The 19873-nt window shown below is 37.8% G+C and overlaps 1 protein-coding gene across 3 annotated transcripts in view; it reads right to left on the bottom strand.

Moving 5' to 3' along the window:
- KIF13A (kinesin family member 13A) overlaps positions 1-19873 on the bottom strand; it is a 105036-nt gene that overhangs the window by 20332 nt on the left and 64831 nt on the right. For all 3 annotated transcript variants that reach the window (XM_054284808.1, XM_054284807.1, XM_054284806.1), the window contains exons 13-25: positions 18639-18773; positions 17338-17468; positions 15585-15671; positions 15310-15476; positions 9974-10184; positions 5332-5494; positions 4554-4694; positions 2765-2914; positions 2450-2614; positions 1706-1879; positions 1017-1168; positions 771-903; positions 532-678 (exon numbers count right to left, since the gene is read on the bottom strand). In XM_054284808.1, the coding sequence (XP_054140783.1) occupies positions 532-678; positions 771-903; positions 1017-1168; positions 1706-1879; positions 2450-2614; positions 2765-2914; positions 4554-4694; positions 5332-5494; positions 9974-10184; positions 15310-15476; positions 15585-15671; positions 17338-17468; positions 18639-18773 (1956 nt within the window). The remainder of the gene's footprint in view (positions 1-531; positions 679-770; positions 904-1016; positions 1169-1705; positions 1880-2449; positions 2615-2764; positions 2915-4553; positions 4695-5331; positions 5495-9973; positions 10185-15309; positions 15477-15584; positions 15672-17337; positions 17469-18638; positions 18774-19873) is intronic.

Here is a 19873-nt window from a genome sequence, read left to right on the forward strand (position 1 = left end):
ATATGAATTTGTCCAGTATGAGCTGAAATAATTTATGCTGCTTAAGGACTTCCTTGGCTATGTGGAATAGTCCTTTCACATTCAGTGACAATCGGTTTTGATTCTTTGATTCTTATCAATAACAACTTGGTGCTTTTCAAAAAGCTAAATAGTATCTCACTACATTTTCTCTAATAAATTTCTTTTTTTTTTTTTTTTTTTTTTGCTTTTTCCCTCCTCAACTTTCACCATCTCTGGAAGGGAGGAAAACTAATAGCACTAGGAATCTAGTATTAATCACCTCTTTACACAAAGGTAAAAACAATTCCCGTATTCCTTCTGTCCTGCCATACTTGGTACTTCATGAGTCATAAATTGAGTTATAAGCAAAAAAAAGCAGTTTAGCACCACAGACTCTCATTACTTGTACTAACCTCAAGCACATGTAAAACTGCATATCATGTACCAGTGTGCTAAGGTCCCTTTTGGAATTGTGTTGAGCTGGGTCTAGAACAGCAGAACTACACCAAACTGAGAAATTAACTGCCTTACCTGGTAGCTATCCAAGCCTCTTTGCAGTTTGGTTGATCTGGCAGTCACCCCACCTACAGAGACTGAAAGAATTGCTTCTACCATGAGAGGCAATGTTCCTGAATGCTGCACGGGTTTCACTGTCACCTGAACTCTGCGAGAATGACCCTAAGCAGGAAATTGAGAGGGAGAGAAAAACTAAGAATAAAATTTAAAAATTATCTTAAGCATGAATAAGATGGCAAGGAAAAGATACATACCTGCCTAAGCTGGAAAATTCCCCCTGTGTTTACATCTTTTGCCTGATGGAGTTCAACTGCAGTGTATTCACCCATCTCATTCAATTCTTGTATGGAAATCCACATTTCTATTCTTCGAGTTACTTCATTCCATCTAAAAAGATATCCCCATAAAAACTCATGGTTGCCTCAAAGTATTTGTGCACTGCAGGTATTACAAAACTTACAACAAGTTGATGGAAGCATTCATTTGTAATTCATTTGTACCTGTCTCTCAGTGTCCTAGTTTTTGCATGAAGAGAATCAACTTCCCAAACAGAGCTGCCATTGCCAGTACATCTGTGACCCCACACCTCAATAGCAAGAGCTCCTTCTGAAATGAACTCCAAAAACTCCTCAGTGACATTCACCACATAGTCCTAGCAATGACAAAAACAAATCACATTCAATCATATCAAACAATTGTATCTCCTCAACTTGCTTGTAAGGACACAAACAACTAACTTCCTGCCTGATCAACCATACAGTTTGCACCACAAAGCTTCACTCTGAACATGAAAGTTGTAAAACCTCATCATCTCAGCAATTCGTGCTCCTGCATACCACATTTCATCATAAAAGTGATGTCTCAGCTCCAGTGATCTCTTTCAGGCTACTGAGCTTATCAAACAAGTATATAATCAGCTGTCATTATATAAATGATAGATTTCTCCATACATTAAATTCACATCTGAATTTTAAAGATCCCTAATCAAAAGATCTTTTCCTTTTGCTATATTTTGAAGAAGTGATGAAGTGAAATATTAAGGCATTCTGAAGCATAGTTAAAAGTCATTAGTCATATGACTCGACTCCCTCCTTCTTCTTCCCCCAGCAAAACAAGGCTCAGACCCTAAACAGTTTCTCTCAAACATATGATCCTCCTGGTAAGGCTGTTTCATAATAAAAATACTTACCTTACAGTGAGAGAAGGTCACTGTAAAATGAGCATCTTTGCTCTGAGGTGAAGGCACATCTGGATCTACTACTGGTGCTGCTACTGTTGACTCACATTGATCCCAAAATGTGTATTGACAAAAGACAAAATTGGAGAGATTGGGTGGCAGTCCGGTTGCTTCTTTTATTTTTACCTGAGGAGACAAAATAGATATTTGTCATGAATATGACTGTTTCCTTTTCAACTGCAAACTGAAGACCAACAGCCAAGTTTCAAAGGATAGTAAGGATGCTCCCATTTAGGAACATCCTTAAAAATATGATTTTGTATATACAGAAATGTAGACATAAGGACCTTACCCATGTACATGTTTCATTGGGGGAACCTGATAAGCTCGAGTGGAGAATGAAATACTTCATCACAGAGAAAATTAAATTCATACACCACCCATAGACACTACATTAGATGATCAAATTACAGGAGATAGTGACAGGGAAAAACTGTTTCCCCTTCTGTGTCTGTAAAGGATTGTCCATGTAACACCAGTATTTATAGTGCAGATGTGCATCTACTAGAAACTAAAACAAATTAAATGAGCCACTGGAAACCACTGACTGGCCTACCCTGAGCTGGAACAAGAGGAGTCCTTTCAGGGACTTTTCAGCCAGCAATAGTAGTCTATATAGCCTAGTACTTTACATCAGACTGACTACATAGTTACAGAGGCTTGAAACTGTACACTTCATCAGGTGTTCTCACTCACCCTACAGGAGAGCTTTTTCGCTCTGTGAATAATTTCTCCGTTGTTATCCATGACTTCCAAACTCCCACTCTCACTGGAGTTCTCAGATGAGTCATCTCCTTCCACCACACGTTCTGGGACAGACCCGGTGACACGCATTACTTCAACGTGCAGCCGCCCTGCCACCTGAAGGCAATTACACAGAGAACATACAAGGCCCCTTGAAAAACACTTAATTCACTGGGGAACAAGACAGCAGGCACCATTTGCTGGCTAAAGCCCTAAGGAGCACAAAGAGTCCTGCAGGAGCTCTCAGCACACCCAGCCCAGCCCTACCTCGCCCTGCTGGCTGATGATGGGCACGGCGTACTGCAGCTTCACGTCGTAGAAAAGGCACTCCAGAAACACGTTGGCGACGCCAATCAAGTTGTGGTTCTCCTGCGCTTCGTAGAAAGGATCACCTCTCTTGCCAATCAGCTTCCTTATCTGTTTTAGAGATAATGAAAGAGATGTCACAAAACCACCAGTGTGGGAACAGGAGATCAAGTAACCTCATAGTATTAAAAGATCGTGGCACAAAAATGACTCCACTACCCATCTTTGTTCCTTCCTGTTACACAGGCAGAAAGAGACTAGAATCACATTACAAATTTGAAATGAAATCTTTGAGATGAGACATTATACAATCCTTTCTTTACTAAGGGATATAATAATATGATGACCTGCATATTTTGGCAATGTCAAGGCAAAGCAGACTTTACCATGAGCAGTCACAGTAGTCATTGATTTCAAGATGTTTCACCTTTTATGCTCTGTTTATACTTCCTAAACAAGAAGTCAAACCATCCTCATGTTGTGCTGGTCTGGCTGCTACCAGCACAAGGGCAAAGGGAAGGTGCAGGATGATTCCTACTTAAGTCAACAAGTGTTCTTATGACTCCTGTAGAGCTGAGATCACACCTGCAGCATTCCCCATAAAGCCACAAAGAATTCATGCAGATTCCTAGCACAATATGCACTCCTCAGTGAATTTGTTAGTTCCTTCCCTTCTTCTCCTCTTTTGTCTTCAACACATGCATTTGACCTACGTGTTTCTATGTAGCACATAGAACACATGCATTATGGACGACATAGGTCATGGAAAGAATGATCCTGGCTCAGGCAGACATAATGTATTTAAATATGTGCTATCAGTTCTTACTAAAGTCAGCAGCAAAATCATCGTTGTCTTCAATGGGCACAGATGTAGTGCTTGACCTCCCCTGTGTTATGATTTTAGAGATTCCCATTGTCCCGTCCAAAGCATGTAACAAAGGCACAAGAGTTGTTCAAACATATTTAAGAATGATTCTTGATACAAGTAATTTAGGTGCTTCCTAACAGCCAGCAGACAGTAAGATATATTTCCTATGCACTTCTACCTGGATACTTAGAGGATGTCTTCTGGAATACCAAATATCATATCTCTTTCTAGTAAACAAGCAAGTTTTTGGCAAATCTCATGATTATCTGCCAAGGCTAATGTGCTACTTAAATTCTCACAAAACCTCACTGGGTTTTGACAGAAATGCTGATGAGACCAAGTATCTCCAATTGATTTCTTCCCTGCTTTAAGGCTGGGAAATATACAAATGAAATTAAAGATTATTTCATAATTTAAAATCAACTTTTATCCCACTACTATGTTCTGCACCTTGAGTATGTTCTGCACTTAAGCAGCATCCTTGTTAGCTTTGACACACTAAATAACTGTATTTCTAATGCAGCTTGCTGCTTCCATTCAGAGCTGGTGGTCATCTGCATGCCAGGTAAACATATGCTCTTAGTGGCATTGGGAGTCACTACCTCAGCACAATTATATCTGACATCAGCACACTTAACATCTGAAAACACAAGTGAGATAGGACATACCTGTGTTTTATTATGCATAGGGATTTTGAATATTTAGTATTATATTCTGGTTTTGTTCTGGGTTTTTGTTTGTTTTGGTTTTTTAAAAAAAACAAACCATAGTACCCTATCCTTTCATATAGAAAGCCATTGCCCTTGCTGTCTATAACATATTAAAAGGGGTTTAAAGAAAACAAACTCAATCTTTGATCGATTTCAAGAATACATAAATTACCTCAGGAATTTTCTCCTTCCATTCTTGATAGAGGTCTCTCATGTCAATCAATTTGTTCTCTAGTTTCTCAATAGTCCACACTTGAGTGCCTTTTCCTTTTCTTCTCACTTGAATTGCAGGCTCGCTTACTATTGCACCCCTCTAAATCAGAAGAAAAAACAATCAGTGCAGGAAATGTGCATATAATAGTTTAACTCTTCATTCAAACTGCATTCCTAGAAAGGAACAAAATACAGAACATGCAGCTTCTCTCTGCATGCCAGTCATGCTACTTCTGTCCTCAGACACAGTATGGCCTATACACATCTCTGAGCATCCACATCTCTATCCTTCTCAAACATGACATTCCCACAGGAACATTAACACACTCAATCAAAGCCCTTAGGACAAGTATATTGTCCTAACTGCTATCATATTTACAGCAGCACTGTAAAACCCTTTAAGACACAAAATGGTAGGAAACGATAACAAAACCCGTTAACTTCTGCAGATATAACTAAAATGCAGGTTCTGCAGCAACAGAACACAAATGTCTGTTCATATGCATTGCACAAATGTTGATCACACACTTGAAAATAGCAAGAGCAATACTTAATGCTCTGTTGCCATTTTTACTTAATTACTCGCTTTCAGTATATTAATCAGGTAGCACTTCTATTTTGCCTATGCATAATCTAACAAAACTAACATTTTATTGGCTCAAGCTGGATGAATGTTACATATGTCTACAAAGTTTAGCCACAAAGCTATATTTTCCAGCATTCTTTGTTAGCATTACCTTTTTGTTGGCACTGAGGTTTTCAGCAGGGATCTGAAGTGTTACTTGATAATCTGTTAGCTTACTCATTTCTTCTGCTAAGAAGTTTGCTTCTCTCACCAGAGTATTTGCTTTTACTATTTGCTCTCGAAGTTTAGCCAGGCTCTGTCGAAACAATTCATCCCTGTGGTGCAGTAGGTAACATGAAAAATACACAGAAACCTATTTCTATTATTGGAAAGCTGCAAATAGAGATGCTAACAAAGGCTTTTCTGAAACAAGTTTAAGAGGAAATGCTGAGTAGCACTGTGTCAGTGAACATAAAACACTCACACAATTTTATTGAGGGAAAGCAGTGATCACATATTAAACAAACAAATTACTGTTGAGGCACGTCTAGTACGGTGATGCCCAAATAAAAGGTCACAGTAATATGGGAGCTGGTACAGTGATGATTTGTTTAAAGCCCTGAGGACATTTTGAATTTTCAAGAAATGAAATAATTGCAGCTGTCTTTGCCTTTAATCTGGAGTCCTGTTCCAAAGAATCTACCAGTCCCAACATGTGAGATTTCATCTTGATAAAACTTGCTCTTCCTCAGACCATAATGTCAGAATCTGTATTCACTGCAGGCTACAGCTTTGTATCACTCCAAGGGCTTGGCAGTGACCACAGACCTCCCCCCACTTACTCAAGCATAGACTTTAAAAATATATAAATAAAAAAACCTTAAATCCTATTTACCCAAGGTATCTTTTAAGTAACAGATGAATAAGCACAGATTAAAGCCTGTGCACTCAGTTTCTGGACAAATTCCAAAGAGGTTTCTCAGGCCTGTCTGAGCAAATCTACTCTAACACAACACCTGGCAAACCTGCTATGACACATATTATACATACACCTGTGTACCAAGATATGCCCTCACCTGGGATTCTCATCTTTAAATTACCTTTTTAAATGATCGTGATTATACTCTGAGCAAAGCTCATTCTGCCTTCTTTGTAATCTCAACAGCACTTACTGTATCTCACCACCTTTATAAAACTCAAGATCAAACTTTGGATATTTCAGTCACCAGCTCTCTGTGTGATTTTTTAGCTTTTCTATGCAAAGTCCTACTGAAATATGGTACATGTTGAGCACATACACTTCTCATTTCTATGAAACACATTAAATTATACACAACTGTAGGAGGAATAAGGGCCTTCCTATGAACACAGGCAAAGTTTGCCTACTGCTAACATGCCTCAGTCACCAACAGAATTCTAGTTGAGTGGTTATCTTTTTCTAAAAAATCCATTAGGAATGGCTAATTCAAACCACATTCTGACAGTCCTCTGATACCACAACCAAAGTGGTAAACATCCAGCAGTGTTAGCAAGCAGCCCTGAATTTTAGTGCCTTCAACATGCTAAAACATGCAGCTTTGGCTCTCTCTCCTACCCAGCCTAGGTTTGCAACAGTGGTGGGTTTTATTGGGTCTTAAATAGCTACTATTATAGGTGGATTTTTAGTAACTTCCTCCATATCTCCTCCCAGCATTAGATGGAAAATTCCTTTCTCTCTGCCTCTTGCTTCTGTTATCCAGACTATCAAAATTAAATAAGTAATTCAAGACCGTAAGAGTGACACATTCCACAGACAGCCATAATTCTGGATTCACATGGCAAATTAAGGTAGTCAAAACTTAAATCCCAAGAAAGTATTTGATATTGAGAGTGTACCACACCCACAATCACTGTAAAACAACTGCCTAACTTGGAAAACAGCAGGCAGCTTTTATCTGTATGTAAGTGATGTAAGAACCATTGGATCCAGCTACAGCCAGTCACTTCCTTAATCTGGGACACCAGCTCTGGGACATCAGCATCTTGAAAGTTTTTGGGAGGCTCCCACACTAGTCTTAGCTAGATTCTTGAGAAAGGAATGGTTTAAGACTGTAAGGCAAACTTACAAGTAACTCAACCAATTATTATGGGCAGTTCCTAAAACAGTTATGTTTTTCTGTATACATCTGTGCCAGAACCCTTCTAGAAAGTTAAGGGGAAAAAAAGCACTTCAGACGGGATTTCTTAATTCTCACTACATTAAACATATGACCACTAACATAAGCTCCACTAGGGTATTAACTGGAGCAAATATTCATTGAACATGAAATTTTGAAATAATCATTTAAACCAGACAAGGAGAAACAACTGACATTCACCACCACTTCAACAAATAAAATTTGTTTGAAGTTACAATGGGTTAACTTTATGCCAACAGGATTTAAAACCAGGCCAGGTATCACCTGGCCTTCCACAGTCAGCAGAAAGTGGGAATAACCTTTGTGCAATGTGTTCCAGCTGACAGATACAGCCTCATGCCCACATCTGATATCTATCAAATTAATTTTGCTGCCTGATCCAGTAGAGCCCAGCTTTATTTGCAATAGCAACAGAGAGGCAGCTAAAACTGCACCAATCACATCCCCTGCAACCCAGACTCTTGGAACTTTTGCACATTTTTCACATCCAGTCTTCCCATTCTTCCCAGGATTTTTTGCCCTCTGGCCAGTTGGCTGGTAAACATCCTCTCAGCAACATGTTGCCATGCTTTCCCAGCAGAAACCACTCAAAGATTTTTTTTCTGGTTTCTTATTTAAGATGATTCATTTCCCCCCCATTTTTCAGCAGCCGAAACCTCTTCTAGAACTACAAATAAATAAAAAGTATATCTAAGTATATCATATGTCTTCTGGAGGACAGGAAAATGATAATGAGTTCTTCCAGAAAACCGCTTATTCAATGGCAGTGCCACCAAAACATTATCAGACTCCTCATGGATCGCTCCAAAGAGAATCCATTCTCCTTTTCTTTACAATGCAGCAAAGTACAGGCTTCAAAGAGCTCAACAGTTATACAGAGTAAAGCATTCACCCATGAAATTCAGAGGCAAAACTTCTTGTTCAAAGCACAGCTCCTCCTCAGAAACATCTAACAACTACTGAGAAGTGAAAGCTGATGGAACACCTAGCCTTGATATCACCCCAGATACTCTTTTTTGTGATTACGCGGTTATGGTGGGTAATTTTAAAAGAATCAATTACCATCTTCTCGTCACAGCTCTCAAGGACAGGCAAGTTTTTTGCTACTGCCTTTTCCCTTCTGCTGCATCTTTTCAGAGATACTGCCTCCCCTGCCAGTAAGCCCAGTTCTCTTCTCTGCTACTGCACTGCATTATCAATGATTTCTGGATGGCCTTGCTGTGCTCAAAGCAGTTCTGAACAAAAAGGCCTCCAGCTAACACATTTCTCACTCTTGTGCAGCCCTAAAAGAGTCTGGAAATCCCAACCATAACTCTGTAACATTTTACATTCAGTTCCCAATGATTCTGTTTTTAGCTTTTACACGGGCAAACAATTATTTTAATTAATGCTGAATCATAGAACTACTTCTCCCTACACTTGCCATGAAAAACATTCTAGTCACTGCTAGTCAACAGTTAGCTATTTGTTTAGGTTTTTTTCCCAGGCTCAACTGGGCAGAAATTACAAAACAAAATCTTGCACAAAAACTAAACCAAGATCTGTTCTGTTCTATTTCTAACATTCTCAATTGAAAGCTGCAAACCAATGTTGACTATCTTGGTTTAGATCCCTCTTGTAAATTGATTTGGATTTTTTAATGGTGAAGAATAAAGCAAAAATAATTACATTAAAAAAGAGCACTCAAACTCACTACATATAGAAAAAAAACCCCACTGAGTGAATAAGGAAGCTTCTGTTTTAAAAGAAATGGATGAAATAAATTTACAAGAAACCTGTTAGAACATCTAGACATTCTTCCTGATGTATAAGCCCAATGACAGAATACTCACTGGTATTCAGAAAACTTAAATCATCTTGGTTGCTGCCCTTGAACTTCTCTCCGTGGAGCTGGCATCCCTCTCTCCTCAATCACACCAAGAACAAACTTCTTCCATTGTCGTAAGTGCTCTGCTCACATCTTCCTAGAGAGCATTTTAACTGTTCCCAACCTCATGATGGTCTTTCACCAAGGCTTCATTCAGGTGCCTGCTATTCCTTTGCAAAGAGGCCAATTCACCTCATGGCAAGCCTTTAACTTCCTAAGCAGCTCAACCAGAGCAATTGTCTCCTAAAGCTGGGCTTACGTTTAGAAACACAAACGTACAAATATGTACGGATCCCCATTCTCTGTACTTTTTATGGTTCTTTGATTGCAAAGTATTAACTGCTCTCATTGTATACTTGCAAAACACAATAATCTTTACTGGACTCTTTAGTCTTAGTTGACAAATTTACCTTTCAGCACAATTCTTTCCTTTCTTTCATGAACTAAAACAATACTTGCTAAACCAAATGTTTCAATAAGCAGTTTTCAAGTTTAAAAAAAAAGAAACAAAGCAAAAAACCACACAGAACACCGACCTATAATACTGCTCAAAAAAAGCGAAATTTTTATGTCTTTTGTGAGTTAAATCTTGCACATGTTAAACATCTCAACTCAGCCCTAAACAAAATGCTAACGCTTTGGTGGAAGTGCAGATCTTATTCTGCAGATCTACTCCACAGAAAGAGTTACTGATTTTGGATGCAAGGTTCCAGCCACATCTTTCACCCTTTCTAGTTCTTACTACTTTGTTTTAACTCCAGTATTCTCACCTCTCCTCTGTCCAGAGGTTGACTTTCTGCTGTGCAGCCTGGGCAGTGTAGGAGAGCCTGTCGCTGCCGTGCTGGTGCTGCCTCTCTGGGGAGAGCTGCTGCCGCAGCAGCTCCAGCTCGCGCTCGTACATCACCCGCTGCTCCTCCAGAGCGCTCCGCTTCTCCTCCAGGTACTGCTTCTCCAAGATCTGCACCACATTTTGTACTGGGTCTGAAAGAAGGGAAGGGAAAAAAAAAGAGAATAAAAACCCCCAGAAAACTCGAGAAAATGCCATTTCAGCATTACAGGATGCTCATTATTTAGTTGGTAACAGCAATCAACATACCCCAGAGTCTGCAAACACAAACTGCACACCAATTTACTAAATATTGCATTAAAGAGATAAATCCAAACTAAAATTAAAAAAATAAATGGCATGCAAAAGGCTAGAACAATGGTTAAGACCCTTGTCTATTGCACATTTAAGTGTCGTGTATTTATAATATATTCCAGAATCCCAGTAGGAAAAAAAAAAGGATGGAAAAGGAAACCAATTAATAAGAAAACAAAGCAAAACACAAGGGAAGATGATGTTAACCAGAGGAGGAAACGACTTAAGGAAGTAAAAAGCAATGTACTTTCTCTGTTTTGGCAGAGAATGAAATATGTTGGAGAGCTGCAGACGAAAACCTAGACAAACAAATGGTCTGACTGGTCACACATTACACTGCACTAATGCACTGCACAGCACTGAGGCAGACAAAATATGTCCTGGGGGGGCCTTCTGCATTTAGCTTTACAAACCTCATTTCATCTTGTTATCAACACAGAACAAATATCCGTTTGGATATTCAATCCTGAAAAAACTGCTTGTGTCAATCAGCTAGGGATAAATGTGAAGTGCACTCAAACGAATGAAACATTACTCTGTCTGTTCCCAGGGTTAGGTCCCATGCCTGTGCCTCTGAAAGAGCCATTTAATAGAGCAAGCTCTATGTACCACCAGTCTATATACCTGGTTCATGCACACATCTCTGACAGCTCAAATACAGCAAAAAAAAGTGGTTTGCAAGAGGACCAATCTAGACCACTGAGTGACAGCACACCACCCAAGAGATTGCTGATTCTGTACACAAGAGGAAGAGAGAGGAGTTCCAAAGCTGGAGTGGTGGACTGCTAGAGGAAGCAATACTGCAGCTCTATGATATGGCAGGATTTTCAAATGCAAAGAACTTCAGCTTTAAAATAACTGTTTGTGATACCCCTTCCATTTCATTATTAAACTAAAAAAGAGCTGCTGCAATTTTTAAGGATGCCAGTCTATTACAAAGGAGGGAGAAAAATAAACCTAGATTTAATTACACTGTCCCATTTTGGAACTAGAGGTGTGCCACTCAAAAAAACCCCAACAAAACCAAAAAATACATCTGTGTGATTTAGTTATACCCCATCTTCCCTTTGGTTTTCACAAACACTTCTGCAAGCTGCTTCTGTGGCCCTGGCCTTATTCAGGGAAGAAATCACTGGCTTCACACAAAGGCATCACAAATACCACCGCAATGGTAATTATAAAGCACAAAGTTAAAAATCAGTCAGTATAAATAGCAACCAAATAGCAAACTACTGATTCATAAAAGTGCCTTAAAATAACTAGAAATATTACTTTTTAGTACATGACATTCTCAGAAAGAAGTTAGCTATTATTAGCTTTTAAACAGTGCCAAAAAAAAAAAACCTGACTGAACCAAGTTCTAAAATTCTGGACTACAAACCAAGTTATTAATGTTCATCTCTACCATCATGATCCTTCTAATTCCTCCAGATAACACCAGAACTATCTTAAAATACATGGGCTTTGCTGCATAATTCCCCAAATCAATTTTAGTTATATAGAAGAATATTTGAGAACATCAGGTATTATGCAGATGACAGAGTAGAAACATGGAAGAAATTAAAATCCCTCCATTGTGTTTGCAAACACAGGAAATTAATCTAAGGCTGACTCATTAAGATGAGACTTTCCTAAACCACTCAAAGAGTAGTATGAGTTCAAGAAACAGATTTTTTTAATAAAAGTAAACTTTTCAGCCACCTAGATTTACAGGATCACAACAACCATAGGATCAAATTACACCATGATAAATATTTGGAACAAGATGCAAGAACATAGTATAAAACTTTCCAATTGCAACATAATACTGTACTGCTTGGGAAAAAAAAGAAAAAAAGGTGGATTATGCTTGTCTTGTAATGCAAAAGGTAAATTCACAGTCTTAGAAAACTTCTTAATTTAGCTTTGGAAAGAGTTTACTGAGAAAACCTTAAGGCTGTCACAGGAAAAAAAGTAAAATATGGAGCGAGTTATAAACTATCTAGGTAAAATTTGAAGAAATAAACAGTCAAGATTTTTTACAGTTCAAAAGAACTACAACAGTGTTTAAATTAAATTTAAACACCATGTTCTACAATTTTGGATTTTTCACGCAAAGTCAAATAAATTAAGGAAGATTCTACCCAGTGCCTGCCAAATACACAGCAAATTCCATACAGTGTTAGAAGTTCCAAGTCCCAATCCTTTACATATTTATGTGACAAGAGTTCAATGACCCTGAAAAAAATATTCATATGCAGTTAATCCCCTGCAAAATCATAGACTACTAACACAGAACACAAAAATGTATTTTCTTCACAGGATGAGCAGCGTTTATTACCTTGCTACAATGTCACTTAATTCACACGTGGAATCTGTTAATCGAGTCACGCTGATGCTAAATAAATTCCCTAACATTTCTTGCAAGTATATTTGTCTAAGCAAGCTAGAAGAGGGTTATGACACAGGCTGCTTTGCTAAGTTTTATAAAAATCCTCTCCCTGAGCTGTAACAGTTTTGTTTGCTAAAATGAGAAGCTGCCTAACCTAATCACATTGTTTACTTAACCGCTGCACAGTATACAAGAATAAAGTAAACTTCTTTGATGCAGTCTGTGTTTGACCAGCATCACAAATTAGCAGTACAAAGCTGATCTGACAGAATCCCACAAAGAAAGTTAACATGCTGAAGGAAGGAAAGAATTGGGATGTTTTCTTTACAGCAGTTTTCAAAGTTACACATTTTCCTCAGAGGTTCTCTGGAGCCGGATGGAGTCTGTGACACTGTTGCACTGGTTACATGCCATAAAAACAAATGTGTTTGCACCCTGGAAAAGGCAGGATATTTATTTAAAGAGGATTATAATTCTCAAACAAATCCAGCAGGAGGGAGGAATCCAAAAACCCAAACAAAGGAAAACCAAATCCTCTTGCTTTTGGGCTGTATCTATACAAGATTATAAAATAATTATCTAATCAAATTTTTAAAATATCTCTTCATTCTCCTCTTAGGGCTTCTCCAGAAAATATGTGTAATAGAATTAACAGTCTTCAGTCATTTAGTTATTTCTTCCTCCTTACCCATACTTATTTTTCATTTTAAGGAAGAATAAATAAATGGCACTGTAACAAAGCTGCTTCACTTCTTACACAACAAACTGGAAGCCCATCAGAAAAAAGGTATTTTAGCATTGAGAAAGTGCTGCTAGGTTCTGTTTATTTAACTTCAAATCAAAAGAGCAGGCTATGATCCTCACAGTCACTTGTTTTGTCAGCATTCTATTATCACTAACTACTCCAATTTAGTTAAGCAACACCTATGTAGGAGTGGGCAGAAGCAGTAGAAATTGGGATATGACCCTTCTGAACCAGTGTGACATGTATGGCTGCAAACACTTATTCTGCAGTAGGGAAGGAAGAGCTTTAAGGAACAGCAAGGTCTGAAACTGTTCTTGACCAAGACACAGAAAGCAACCAACCAAAACGAAGACTGGCCTGGACCACAATCAGAAAAGCTTACTGAACTAAAATGTAAAGACACTTGGAATGTTGTGAAGAATTGTTTCAATCAGCTGGATAACAACACATGAAAACCAAAAAATGTGACCCCTTATTCAAAGAACACTGACTCATTATAGACTGATACACTTCAGTCAAATCTCCAGTTAGTAACAAGCAGATCAAGCATCAATTAATGCTTTCAGACTTTTCCAGCAGCCTCATGCACAAGCCAATTGAGTTCAAAACCTTTGTCCCAGTTTTGGCACAGATACGAGATGGTTTGAGGCCTTAAAACGGGCAACAGAATCTTCACAAGGGATGACAACACTGAAGACCACCAGGATGGCAGATTCATCTGAAATTCATCTCCTGGTATGGATGAATTGTAATGAGAATATTTCTGTTACCAAACAGCAATTTCATATCAATTTAAGTGACCTGATCCTGTAACTCACACAAGAAACCTCATTAAAAATTAAACTGTAAAAAAAACCTGCAAAGTATTGCAGCTTCAAACATATGAAACCATCATGCTGTGCTCAATGGCAAAACAGACAAAATAAAACAATTAGAGGAGACAAAATAAAAAGTAAATGCTGTATTTCAACATGCAAACCACAGCAAACCATGGAAATACAGTGAAGAGATGAAGAAAGAAGAACAGAAAGCAATGAACCACCATCTACTCTGTCTTCTTGATCAGGGACCAAATCCCAAGGTATTTGCCTCTCTGATTTTGTGTATTTAAAACCTGTACAAAGCATTCTGTAGTTTACTAAGTTTTTCAGCATGTCTTTATACTCTATTGTATCACATGAACTGACCTGCCTTCTGGAAATCATGAAAAAGCCATATTGTTTTACATACACCATACTGTTATTTTATCTATATTATATCTTATAGTGTTGTTCCGAAAAAACAATTTGTTTTAACAAAGACTAAATGAAATATTAAGAGTGATCAAGAGCTGAAAAACAAGCTGGCATTTGCCTTTTGCTTTGTTACCATGTCAATGTTTTTTTAATAAGGTTAAAATGGTGTCAGTAACATTTGATACAAAAAGGAGGATGAAATAACTGAGCCATATATGGTGCACCTCTTCTTTCTACAGTAACTCACAAAAACAAGAACTTAGTAAACTTGGATGATAATTTGACAGGCATATGGTTACAACTCAACTGCACTATAAAAGAGAGTAGAGGTACAGACAAAATAGTGTCAGGGCACAAACCAACTACTATCCTGTGTGTATAGTATATATATATCTAGGTGCACATATTTTTTTTACACATATATATATATATAGTTATAGTTATATATGTTTCATATATCTTTGCACACATATTGTTTCTGTAAAATATCTTATCCTGAAAATCCTCCAAAGGCCCCTGGAACAAGTGCATTGCTTGTTTTACCCAGAAATTGAGTTCCAGGCTGAATTTGTTAGACAATCCAAAAGAACATTTTTATCTGGCAGTTGCCTTACCATTACTATTCAGTGTCTTCATAATAACTTCCATTTGTGCAAACTCATAGTTGTAGTCTGGTTCTGAAGAAGCTTCACTAGCTGCATCCAGATCATGCTCTCCTAAGGAAGTTTCTTTCTCAAGATCTTTCAGCCAATCTCGACGTTTCCTCTTTGGTAAATTGATTCTGAGTGAAAATGGAAATTCAGTTTATAAAAAAAAATTATCTAGAATAACGAAAGGAAAAAAAATAGGCTGAATGTAAAATGGGTGGAATATAAACATCAACTATTACCTAAAAAAGTGGTTGTTTCCCCATAATATTCTATCTCCATGCCATAACTGAGTGGCAGAACATACCAGTGCACCATTTACACAGGATCTGAAAGAAAAAATACAACTGCAGTGAAATCCTGGAAATAAAAGATTGAAGAGTTGCAGTTTCTCCCACCTACTGACAGTCACTTGTATCATATGGTAACAAACCAGCTAGGTTCTTATGAAAGGATCACTGGGAAAGTTACTGGCCTGATTTCTATTGTCAGAATTAGCACCTTTCCCCTCTGCCTTTGGCTGGTACAACTCTTCAGTAACATACAGACAGGGTTGATTTTGTTTGCAAAGCTTTCTTTAAATGCCTGTTTCTCAAACTGAGTCACTGCCTGTTTCTTATAAACTTATAAAATCCAAACATAAATGTATGCAAACCCTACTGATAGAGCTCTCCAAGATACAACTTAGTCAACACTGAGTTGTAAAACATGCCGTGAACAGATTCGGCATTCACGCATAAGAAAAGATTCTTAGATCCAAGTTTTATTCTTTCAACAAACAGAGTCTCTATTATTAACAAGGGTCTATTTTTGTGAACATCTGGTATACTAGTGCATTTTATTTGAAAGGGGAAAAAACTTCAGTAAAATGAAAAAGGCTTTTCAGATGCAGCACTCTCATTTCAGTAGTCTCATGTAAGTCAACACAAACACATAAGTATTTCATTTTAAATCAGATCTTTTTTTTAACTTTTTTCAAAGAAATTCTGGTAGCTAAATTTCTGTTGATACTCATATCTTAAGAACAGTTACTTAAGCATTGCACATCAGACATGAGTAAAACAAAATATGTTTTTTTCTACTGACATGTGCCCTTGTTCCTGCCAGTCAAAATGACTGATTTCCAGTACAGTAACTTTATCACCACAAGCCTGAAAGCCATCTGTTTGAAATTTTGTAGTGTAGGCTGCAGAAGAAAATACAAATGCGTTTCAGTAAAGGAAGACTGAAAGAAATCAGATTTTTACGTGTCTCTCAAACTTCAGTTTCTCATTCTGATACTAATCTGTACGTTATTTAGATACTCAAATTTCAGACAAGCACATGACTATTAACTAGGACAAAGGTATTGATTTATCACATGCTATTGGAGATCAAGTGACAAAGACATTTACAATTCCACCCAAGGAGCCACAGTGCCCCAGGAATGAAAAATTATTAAAATACAGAAGTAGAAATAAAAGGTGAAGCATTACTTTACACTGCATATTAACTAGACAAAGCAGTAATTAAGGATTTAGAGAAAAAGTCAGACCTTTAAAGCACCCTTTCCTCACAAAATATTGAACTTTACAACAGGAACTACTCACGAGGCACCATTTATTCTCTGCCATCAAGACACAAGCTACTATCCCATCACACAGGCCAGCACAGCCAGCAGCATCTCAGGGATCTCATTGCTACCCAAGATACAGACAGGCAATGGCCCCTCTCTCCTACCAAGTACCTTCTTTAGGTGGCTTATTCCAAGCCAAACCACTGACAGCCTGTTGCCCTGCAGAGTGGGGGGGTGAGTGTTCACATGTGCAGGGAAATCTTAGTTTTAATTGCTGAATTTCCCTCTAAGTATCTATTTAAGTCAACTGCATTGAAAATAATCACTGGTCCGAACATAAGATACTTCTCTCTGTGTAAAATAAAAATGCATGAAAGTCACTATCTGTCAAAAAAAAAAAAATTTCCACTTCAATGGAAAGTGCTGCTGATCTTCCTTACCTTGCATTTTCTTTTGGTGTGAGTGTAACTTCTCCATCTAAAGCAATATTAATCTCACAGTGTTCTGGTTGGATTCCTATACCAAAGAGCTGAATATCCTGAGAAGTATCTGCACCAACTCTTGTGTGATCCTAGAAAACAAGCTGTTACTAAGAGACAAGCAAACTACCATTGTTGACATAACTAAGAAAATATTAGCTGAAGTGCTGAGACTGCACAGTTTCTGTGTCTGTCGAGCAGAAATGGTGCCACAGCAGATCTGAAGACTGCAACAGACACACACAAACTGTTGTTCTGCCCTGAACTTCATCTTCACACAGTTTTAGCTAAAGCAAAATGAAGCAGTTGACACACAAATTCTGATTAAAAAGTATTCTCACACTATGTCTGCAGGCATACATTAAACACAAAAACCAGAAGAAAACCAGTCATGTCATATAGGCATAATTAAGAGAACAGCATAACAGCATAGATAGTAAAACAGTGTGCAGAGTTCTCTGCTTTTCAGAAAACAGCTGTACAGCAACTCAGCTAAACATACTAAGCTCTACATAATTTCAAGTCATATTTTAAGTTCTGCTGAAACAGTTTATTTTGTTAGTGTTAGAGAGGTTGTGTCTTATTTGCTACTGTTCAAATACACAAGCCTTCCTTCAGCTACCAAAGCAGAAGAGTAGCTAAAAAAACAGACACAATACTCTTTCATATCTTATTGACAAGCAACTCACACTTCCCTACAAACCTTCTAGGTTTGAACTTGACACTTCTTCACTCTGGCATGGGAAATGCAAAACAGAATGGTATGAAAGCTAATGACACTGGGAAAATACATTTCTGTAAAATTTTAACAGTGCCTTTTTAAACCCTCTCTCGTAAGCTTTCCTGTCATTGAAGGTTATGTTATTCTTACTGATTACTACTGATCATCATCTCTTTATTATTAGCTCTCCATATATTTAAAGCAATTTCCAGCTCCCTAACAAAAACAAGCATCTACCATGAAGTTCCTGCTTGAAGTTCAGGCAGAAGACCACTGGCCAGGCACATCCTGCCTGGAAAAGCTAGAATTGATCTCAACACTGGCCCACACTGAGCATTTCTCCTACTGTTGGCAATCAGGAGATCAATTAGGAAAACAGTGAAGCTGAGCTGCAAAGGGAAAACAAAAGCCTAAACAGTAGGAGGAGGCTTATCCTATTTTGTTGCAGCAAAAAAACTACATCCCTTCTGAGTAAATTAGAGCTAGAAATTCAAAGCAAGTGTCCTTTCATTCTGTGTAAATATCCTGTTCACATCCTTACCTTTAAATAGTAAACCAGAAGCTCATTGAGTGCAGGGTCTGCATTCAGGTTCACCAGATAACACTTGTCATCCCCAACCTTGATACCTGAAGACTCGAGGGAGATTCCCATGCTCTCCAGCTGTCTTTGCCTCTCCTGCAAGCAGAAAAATAAATCAATCTTGCCTGCTGCAATATGTAGGGACAAGCACAGAGCAACTTAAGCTAAAGATGCACATGCTGAGTATGCACACTGTATATCACCACCAGACACTGGTCAGGCACCATAAGGCCAGTAGAATTTATATTTGCACACCAACCATAAAAAGTTAGATGTAATCCTCAAACACCTACCTCCCCAAAGTAGAGCTTAATTAAGCAGTCCTATTAAATTCATTAGGCTTACCTACACATATATAGGTTTAATAAACTGAATAGAGCTAAGAGACACAATGTGGCTTTGAGTCTTTATGTTAGTAAAAAATGAAACTCAGTTTCAATTACTTCAAAGATAATCACAGTCATAGATGATTTAGGAAATAGCATGCCACAGTTTAGGCTTATTCATTTGCTGTTTTATTATTAATTCAGCTAAAGCACTTTCTTGATCACATGAGTCTTTTTCAGTCTTTTTGGTTTTTTGGCTATAGTTTGGGTGTTGGAGTTTTTTGTTTGGCTGGTTAGGTTTGGATTTTCCCCTTGACCTGTTTGGTTTTTTGTTTTTTTTTTTTAAATTTATTTTAACAGTGGTTGCACCATAACATGCTTCTGGAACATTAGGACTAGAAAGAGAAGCCAACACCATTTATTCTTCAAGTTATGGACGAAGGAAATGATGGAAGTGTACACTAGAAGCCAGAAAGGGTTTTTTAATGTTCAAAAATAATAATAAACAAACATTAGTGACTACATGTACACATTTTCCTTTTCTGGTTAGAAATCACTAAAGCAAAAGCAACAAATACCACCCACAATTCTGGTCCTTTTGTAATTCTTCACTTCCTTAGTTACTTCAAGGAAACATGTCCACAGTCTCACTGTGGTCTTATAAATAAATGAGCTGCCCAAATATATTTTGATGTTTTATTTTAAAATCAAATACTGGCTTTTATCAATGCTATATCATGACACCGCTGGATTTATGCTAATAAAATGTAGACTTTAAAAAAATACAAAAACCCAACAAACAAATGAACATTTGTTGGTTTAAAAAACCAACAAACAAACAAAGCCACCCCAAAACCAGAAACAAGGGGA

The sequence above is a fragment of the Melozone crissalis genome, unplaced genomic scaffold (genome assembly GCF_028551555.1).
Source record: "Melozone crissalis strain CALT ecotype California unplaced genomic scaffold, PUWL_Pcris_2 ptg000042l_1, whole genome shotgun sequence".
Classification (NCBI taxonomy): Eukaryota; Metazoa; Chordata; class Aves; order Passeriformes; family Passerellidae; genus Melozone; species Melozone crissalis.